At 37.7% G+C, this 9,380-nt stretch overlaps 1 protein-coding gene across 1 annotated transcript in view; it reads left to right on the forward strand.

Moving 5' to 3' along the window:
• Positions 1-9,380, forward strand: part of LOC102838672 (DNA repair protein XRCC2-like) — a 44,293-nt gene that overhangs the window by 6,705 nt on the left and 28,208 nt on the right. The window contains exon 2 of the mRNA XM_006873699.1: positions 855-936. Within this exon, the coding sequence (XP_006873761.1) occupies positions 855-936 (82 nt within the window). The remainder of the gene's footprint in view (positions 1-854; positions 937-9,380) is intronic.

The following is a 9,380-nucleotide window of genomic DNA, read 5'->3' on the forward strand; positions in this document are numbered from 1 at the left end:
ATTAATTATATATATATATAGTTAATTATAATTATAGATTGGCTTCTCCTATGCCAAGCACTCGTTTTAACACACTTAATCCTCAACAGCCTTGTGAGCAAGGTGCTCCAGAGATGTGATCTAGGAAGCACTATGCTAGCCTGTCTCTCACTGCTTATCATAAAATCCCTTGGTTCTTCTTCTTGTCTACAAACTAAAGGTCAAGCTCCTAAACATGGCATTTAAGACTATCCATGGTCTCATTTCTGCTGTCTTTTAGTACCTCATGTTCATCTACCTTTTCATGCCACAAGCTCTGGCATTTCCAATCTGCTTATAGTTTACCAACACACAGGGCTATTTATATCCTCTGTGCCTATTCATCTAACAGATTTTTACTTATCGTTTGAGACTCAGCTCAGGTGGTTGCTTTAAAGTTTTCCTTGACCTTTCTCTTTTGTTCCTCTCTGTGCTAGGTAAGGAGCTGACAGTATAATGGCGAAGTCAAATACAAACAGATACCTATGTTACAGGTGTAGTAAGTACAGTGAGAAAGATAATTTGAAAGTATAACATAGTTAAATATTTTGCAGTTAGCATCTTGATCCGATATCCCAGTGTAGATTGTTTAGGCAGGAATCATACCATCAGTATTTGATACATATAAAGTGAAATATTTTCTAAATAGATCAGTACAATAGTTATCCTAAATTGTATTTCATATTTCATAAATATCCTTCAAGACCTCAGAGTCATGAAAGGTTTTGTTTTTTAAGAAAAATAGGCTTTTGAAAAAGTGTAAAAATAGAGGTGTAGGATTTGATGTTTAGATAATGAATTTTCTTTCTTTCTTTCTCTCTCTTTTTTTTTACAAGCTGCTTGCACGACTTGAAGGTCGAAGTTCCTTGAAACAAATAGAACCATGCCTGTTTGCTGATGAAGAATCACCTGTGCATGGTAAAAATGAAACTTTAAACTAAAATATTGCATCATAACTATAAGTTTTATGAAACAGTTTTTTCCTCATATATATTTATTTATCTTCATATACTCCTAGCAATAAGTTACGTAGTTAAACTTTAAAAAAAATTAAACCTCAGAAACAGATGCTTACTGGGAATTTTCAGCCAGATAGCTTCAGTCCTCCCTTTATTTATGTTAGATTGTGTCAGATTTGGCTATCTGTAGTAAATCTTTAGAATAAACCTAAGCCTTTCTGACTTACTCCAACATACAGTGTTTGTGAGAGGTTTTTTAGTTGTGGTTTGTTTACATTCTGTTCTTCAGTTTATAGAATTGAGGGAAATCCTCAGACACCCACTGACTGTATTAGTAATTCTACACTGGGGAAAACCAGTACCCTCTAGTTTGTTAGCAATTTTCCACTAGGGAAAACATAGGTATAAAGAATGTATTGCGCTTTGATTGGTGTTATTTTTCTATTTAACAGTTTTATTAACATGTAATTCACATACTGTACAGTTGACCCACTTAAAAAGCATATTGTTCAATGTTTTTAGGCTATTCACAGTTCGCAATTTTAAAACATTTTCATAGCCCCAAAAAGAAACCCTATACCTATTAGTAGTCACTCTCTACAAACTCCCTGACAAACCCCCTTATCACTAGGGAACCTACTTTCTGACTGTAAACTTGCCTGTTATGGACATTTCCTATAGTTAAAATCATAAAATATGTGGTATTGTCTTACTGGCTTCTTAAAGTTATAAAATGAAACCTGTGGAGGCTGGAACTCCCCGCAACTGCCTTGTTTTTACAGGCAGGCCTCGAAAGTTTTCCGCCTTTGATAGGGTGTAGCCTCACCACTTTTTTCTGTCACTCTCTACTAGTGGAGAAATACTTGATCTTTCCTTCTCTGCTAGGTTTTACACCTGTCACACATTCCAGCTTTCTCAGGGTTTACTGTATAATGTTTTCAAGATCCATCCAGGATGCAGCGTGAATCAGTACTTCATTCCTTTTTATTATAGAATAAGAGTTCATTGTGGCTGTACTGTTCTTTGTTTATCCATTCCCCTGGTGATGGACATTTTTGGTTGTTATAAATAATGCTGCTATGGTTGTTCAAGTACAAGTGTTTGTGTGGACAGTGTTTTTGGTTCTTTTGGATGTGTACCTACGAGAGGAATTCCTGTGTCAGTTGATTAGTATATTTAACTGTCTGAGGAACTGCCAAACTGTCTCCTAAAATAGCTGTACATATTACATTGCCACCAGTACTTTGCTAGGGTTCCAGTTTCTCCATATCCTCATCAACACTTGTGAAGTTGCAGAACAAAGATCTTATTTAGATATACTTTTCTTAAAGGGTCCAGCTGAGTGAATATGGGCCCGCAAGTAACTTTGGGAAATTATATACCTGGACACAGGTGTATGCATCCATGCATATATCTGTGCCCCAAAGGTAGCAGGGTTATATGCGTGCCACTCAACCTGCCAACAATAGATAGACATTCAGAAAAATACAAAGGAGAATTTTAAAAGTTTGTGGAAAAATTCCATTATCTTTCCCTTTTTTCCACAAACTTTTTGAAGGCTTCCCTTCCCCTATTTTTATACTAACTTGGCAGTGGTGACCTACTAAATAGTGCAGCATGGAGAGAGAAGTCATATGTAGTTTATATTTTACTCCTTTTATACTTCTGCATCATTTTAATTTTATATAGTGATTGTTGTTGTTAAGTGCCATCAAGTCAGTTCCAATTCATGGCAACCCTGTATTGGGTTTTCGAGGAGTAGCTGGTGAGTTTGAACCACCGACCTTGTGGTTCAAACTGACTTTACAGTACAGCACCTTATTCACAGCACCACAAAAAGGGGGATTTACCTCAGTTACCTAGTCCTGCCGTAACATATATGCATATACCACAAGTAGTTGTTGTTGTTAAGTGCCATTGAGTAGATTCTGACCCATAGTGACACTGTATAGGGTTTCTGAGGAGCAGCTGGTGAGCTTGAACCATCAACGTTGCAGTTCAAATGGCTTTGCAGTCTGGTGCATTAACCCACAAGTAGGTGGCTTTAAAGAACAGAAATTCATTTTCTCATAGTTCTGGATGCTAACGATCTAAATCAGGGTCTCAGCCGTGACACTTCTTTCTGTGAGCCTCTCCTTGTTTGTGGTGCCAACAGCAGTTCTCGGTGTTCCTTTGCTTGTAGTCTAGTCTTCACGTGACATCGGTCATCCTTGTGTGTATGTCTCTGTTCTGCTCTTTTTATAACTCAGGAGTGATTAGGTTTAGGATCCACCCTCATGTAAATAAAAAAAGAAAATCCCATTTCCAAACAGGATCACATTCAGAGGTACAGGGACCAGGATTTCAGTACTTTTTTTTTTTTTTTAAATCGGGACACATGCACACACACAGTTCTATCCATAACTGGGTTCTTTGGAATAACTCATGTTGACAAAATATGATATATAATTTTTAGCAAATAAACTAACATTGTTCGTCTCAGTAAAAAGTACTAATGGTATTTTATATAACGTGAGTATCTGTCACTAACTTACAGCAATATATGATAGCTGCAGTTCCTCCATATCCACAAACAGTTGTTATTATGTATTTAATTATAGCCATCCTGGTGAGTCCTAGTGTGTGGCGCTGTAGAATAAGCACTAGACTGCCAACTGCAAGGCTGGTAGTTCAGCCCCACCAGTTCAACTCCTTTTGTATAGGGTCACTATGAGTCAGAACCGACTCGACAGCACTTAATTTAATATCCTAGTGAGTGTAAGTCATGATATCTCATTGTAGTTTTGATTTGCATTTCACTGGTGGCTAATTATGATTGCGTATTTTTGCATGTGTTTCTCAGCTATTAGTATCTTTTTTGTTGTTGTCAAGTGCTGTCGAGTCGTTTCTGACCCATAGCGACCCTGTACAGGGTTTCCAAGGCTGTAAATCTTTACGGGAGCAGAAAGTCTCATTTTTCTCCCGCGGAGTGGCTGGTAGTTTTCAAACTGCTGACCTTAAGGTTCCCAACCTGATTCATAATCACTATGCTACCAGAGCTCCTTAGTATCTTCTCTGGAGAAGTGTTTATTCATATCCTTAGCCTAGTTTTTAAATTGGATTGTCTTTTTATTATTGGTATGTAAGAATACCTTGTGTATTCTAGATAGCAGAACTTAAGTCTTATATATACAAGGGTAAGTAAAAAAGTAGGGCTACTGAATTATAGAAACAATTTTATTAAACAAAAATATCAAAATGTGAAGCTACTGTTTCTCAACATATTCTCCATCTAGGTCTATATACTTCTGAAGGTGGTGTTTCTATTTCTAAAAACCTTCTCCAAGCATTCTGTACTCTTTGATTTACACCAGCTTAAAGCAGTAGTTTTGACTTCTTCAGTGTTCCTTTTAAAAGTTCCTTGAGGTTAGGGAACAAAAAGAAGTGTGAAGAGGCAAGATCGGGCTGCTTAGGGAGGAAGCGGTAAGACTTCCCAACAAAATTATTGCAGGCCACCCTTGAATTATCAGGTGCATTGGGGAAACAATTCCTTAGTGCACCTTTCCTGGCCTTTTTCTACCCATGCTGTTTTCAATAAAAAAAAACAAAACCTTCTTCATAATAAGCCCCCATGATTTGTCCTTGTGTCCTTAGAAAAATGAATCAAGATTACCCCTTGGGAATCCCAAGAAACGGCTGCCATAACCTCTGAGTTGACCCCTCTCTACCTTGAAATTATCTGCGCTAGTAGATCCCATCAGGAATCACTGTTTTGATTGGACTTTTTTTTTTAAGGCACCCTAACAGGATTTGTTGTGGCATTGTGGGTTAATGTGCTGGACTGCAAAGCGGCCTGAACCACAAGGTTGGTGATTCAAGCGTAACCAGCCGCTCCTTAGAAACCCTATACGGGGTCTCTATGAGTCAGAATCGACTCCACAGCATACTACAAGACTTGAGACAAGTATATTACTAAGAGAACTTGTCTGTTGCCATCCAAGATTGCAGAGACGTGTTTAAACTTGTTTTATTTGGAATAAATGCATATATGAACTGGAACCCTAGTAGCAATACTTTTGGACTTAATCTCATATGTACTTTTTTAAAAAAAAGATTCAGCTGGGTAGTATGGGCACATGTGACTCTGTATGCAAATATTTTTCCTGTGCTGTGGATTGTGTTTCTACTTTTTTGATGGTAGTCTTCGAAGCAAAAAAATTTTGATGAAATCCAGTTAAAATTTTTTTTTTCCTCTGATTGTTCATGCTTTTGATGTTATATGTAAGAAACCAAGGTCATGAAGATTTATACTTCTGTTGTCTTCTAAGAGTCATGTAATTTTAGCTCTTTCATTTATGTTTATGTTTTATTTTGAGTTAATCTTTACAAATGAAATGAAATAGGTATCCAATCTCATTATTGTGCAAGCAATTGTCTAAGCCCCATTTCTCAGAAGACTGTTTCTCCATTGATTTATCAAGGCACACTTGTCAAAAACTAATTATTTTAAATTTGTTTGCGAACTGTCAATTTTGAACTCTCAGTATTTGTGGTGTGTTTGGGAACTGTCTGTTTTGTTCCATTCATCTCGTATGTCTACTATTAAGCTAGCAGAGCACTTTTTATTCTCCAACTTTTGTTCTCTTTTATGATTGTTTTAACAGTTTGAGGTCCTTTGAATTTTCATGTGAGTTTTAGGATCAGCTGTCAATTTCTATAAAACAGGCTGCTGGAATTTTGATAAGGATTGTATTGAATATGTCAATCAATTTGGGGGATAATGCTATCTTTAAATATTATGTTTTCTAATTCATAAACATAATGTATCTTTTCATTTATTTAAAGGTCATCTTTAACGTCTTTTAACAATGTTTTCAGAGAATTAATTGTATACATCTTTTGTTAGATTAATCCTAAATGGAGTTGGTTTTGTAATTTCACTGTCAAATTCATTTGCTAGTGTATAGCAATACAATTGATTGTTGTGTATAGCTCTTGTGTCCTGTGACCTCTGGACCTGTTTTTCCATTGTGTGAGTGAATTCTTAAGAGTTTTCTATATACAACATTGTGTCATCTGCTAATAAGGAGCTCTGGTAGCGTAGTGGTTACGAATCAGGCTGCGAACCTTAAGGTCAGCAGTTCGAAACTACCAGTTGTTCCACAGGAGAAATTTCTGCTCCGGTAAAGATTTACAGCCTCAGAAGCCCTGTACAGGGTCGCTATGAGTTGGTACCGACTCCACGGCACATAACTACTACCACCAATGAAGATAGTTTTACTTCTTTGTTTCCAATCTAGATGGTTTATATTCCATTTTCTTACTTAGACATTTGACTAAAAATCTCAATACAATGTTGAATAGATGTGTTAGGGGGACCATTCTTTTTTGTTCTTGATCTTAGGATAAAAACATTCAGTCTCTTTCCATTGGTGGTGGTGGTAGTGGTGGAACTAACCTTGTAGTTCGCAGCCTGATTCGTAACTACTACGCTACCAGAGCTCCTAGATTTTTTGTTGTTGTTGTTTTGTGCCTTGGAGTCGGTTCTGACTCATAGAGACCCTGTACAGGGTTTCCGAGGCTGTAAATCTTTACGGAAGCAGAAAGCCTCATCTTTCTCCCATGGGACAGCTGGTAGTTTCAAATTGCTGACCCTGAGGTTAGCAGCCCAATTTGTAACCATTACGCTACCAGAGCTCCTAGATACCTACCCTTTATTAAGTTGAGGAGGTTCCCTTCTAGTCCTGTTTTGTTTTGTTTATTTCACTGTTTTTATCATGAAAGGATTATTGTTAAGTTCCGACTCCTAGCTATCCTGTATAGGGCTTCCTAGGAGCAGCTGGTGAGTTTGAACTGCCGGCCTTTCAGTTCAAACCGACCTTGCGGTCTAGTACTTACCCTACAGTGCCTCACCAGAACTCCAGATTGTTAGATTCTTATTTTTTCACAAACACTAAGCTAATTGTGTGGTTCTTTTCCTTTATCATATTAATAGAATGTGTTACTTTAATTGCATTTTTGGACTGCTAAGCCTTGTTATGGTACTGTAGGATAAGTACTGGACTGCTAGCTGCAAGGTCTGTGGTTCAAGTCCACCAGCCATTCCTTGGAAACTCTATACCGGATTGCTGTGAGTTGGAACCAGCTTGTTAGCACTTAATAACAAGAAGCCGATTTTGCATTTCTGGCATATATCCCTCATGGTAATAGTGTATAACCATTTTATACATTGCTGGACTTGGTGTTCTAGTATTTTATTGAGGATTTTTGCATCTGTATTCATAGTGACCTCTAGTTTACTTATAATGTCTTTTTCCAATTTTGATATATGGATAGTATAGAAGCCTCGTAGAATAGTTTATCATCTCTTCTATTTTGAAGACTATGAAGAATTGGAATGAATTCTTTAAATGTTTGCTAGAATTCACTTATAAAGCCATCTGGTCCTGGCCTTGCTTTGCACACTCTTTTTTGCTTTGTATGTATGTATGATGCATGTATCCATTCTGTCTCTTGTTATATATTTATTCATATTTTCTGTTTCTTCTTGAGTTAGCTTTGTAAGTTCAAATCTTTCTGGGAATTTGTTCATTTCATCTAAGCTGTCTTGTTTACTGATATATAGTAGTAATGCATTGTTGTTGTTAAGTGCCACCGAGTCAGTTCTGACTCAGAGCAACCCTGTATAGGGTTTCTGAGTAGTGGCGAATGGGTTTGAACCGCTGGTGACCTTGTGGTTCAGACGGACCTTACAGTCCAGTGCTTATCCTATAACGCCACACCAGGACTCAAATAATGCATATCATTTCCTTATAATTGTTTTTATTTTACCAATACTGGTAGTAATATCTTCTCTCTCATTCTGATTTTATTAATTTTCATCTTCACTGATTTTTTTTTTTTTAAGGTTTTTATTGTGGATTGAGTGAAAGTTTACAGGGCATATCATCAGTGTTACATTCAACAAATCATACACCTTGTTTCATTACAATGATTATAATCTGCTCCATGTACCATCAGTTAACAGTATTTCTCTATATCCCTTTTAGCTTTTTTTTAAAAACAAACAAACAAAAAAACCCACTCAGGCATATATTGTAATTTACATCTTCAAGGGGCACTTTCTGCAAGTCTGCTCCTGGCCACCAGGAGTCTGCTCTTAGTCCTTCTCTTCTTAGTCCATGAATCTAGAGTCCTCAGCCGCTCCCCTTCTCCATGCCCCCATCTCTGCCTCCATATCTGGTGCTGCTGCTTCTCTGGATAAGGTCCCGCATTCTGCTTGTATGTTTCTCTCTTGATGGTCCTAGGGTCCTCTCTGTTTGGGACTGTAAGATTAGCCACTCCCCTTGTTTTGTTATAAAACTTCTACCTTTACAATTGTGACAGTCGCGATTAGTCATGATAACAATTACTCACTATTGAATCTTACGAATCTTATCCCTATCTCTTTTCACCAGACCCATCTAGACAAAGTGACAGCTATTCAGTGGGGACTCTTTCGTTCCACCCATACTCTTAAACTAAATTCCCTCTTGAAACCTTGTAAGCTAGTCACTTCATGCCTTTATTGCCCCCTCATTTTAGGTAGCCAGTGTCTAAGTTGCCCATCGCTATCTACCCTGTGTACAGAGGAGATAGCATTGATATTTGATGTGAAGACTCTTTCCCTCTCTGTTGGTATTTAAAGTAACTACCACTCTGAGTACAGGTCAGGTTCATCATGAAGATATATCTTCTATCACTGTAGCTGGTCCAGTCTGCTTGTCCTTTCTAGTAGGAATGTCCCACCTCATAAGGTTCTGCATGGGACTCAGGATTCCTATACTCTGTAAAGGCTTTGCACGAGGCCTATTTCACTGGGCAAGTTATAGAACACCTTTTAGGTATTCCAGTCAGTTATAGGCTGAAGATGTGCTTACAAGTTTTCTCTGATCATGTTTTCCAAAATTCCTTTCTATCCCACTCGTGTCTATTTTACAATAGTAGGCAATAGAAACTAATATTCATAAGGCAGTCAAGGATTTTAGTATTACTTCCCCTCTTCAAGCTATACCTAGATCCCTGTATTTCAGAGCCCTGTTGTTCCAGGGTTGAGTATGCATCACTATTTACCTCTGTCCCACTAGGCCATGCAAACCTATCTATCTTGTTCTTCTGCCTCCTCCCTACTTCTTGTATTGCCCTCCCCAACACCCAAAATAACCCCCCCACCCCAACCCCATTGTGGTTACCTTATATTCCATTAGTTCTACCCTCCATTTAAGACAGTCTATTTTATCTAGTAATCTACCTGACCTTCCCACCACCTGGGTCTCTGTTCCTCTGTGTTTATCTTCTTTCACATTGTAATTGTTTTGATCATTGACTGACCTCCCAGATCCTTTGTTCTTATAATTTTATTCTGTTCTTGACTCTTCCATTTGT

This window comes from Chrysochloris asiatica, unplaced genomic scaffold (assembly GCF_000296735.1).
Source record: "Chrysochloris asiatica unplaced genomic scaffold, ChrAsi1.0 scaffold00249, whole genome shotgun sequence".
Classification (NCBI taxonomy): Eukaryota; Metazoa; Chordata; class Mammalia; order Afrosoricida; family Chrysochloridae; genus Chrysochloris; species Chrysochloris asiatica.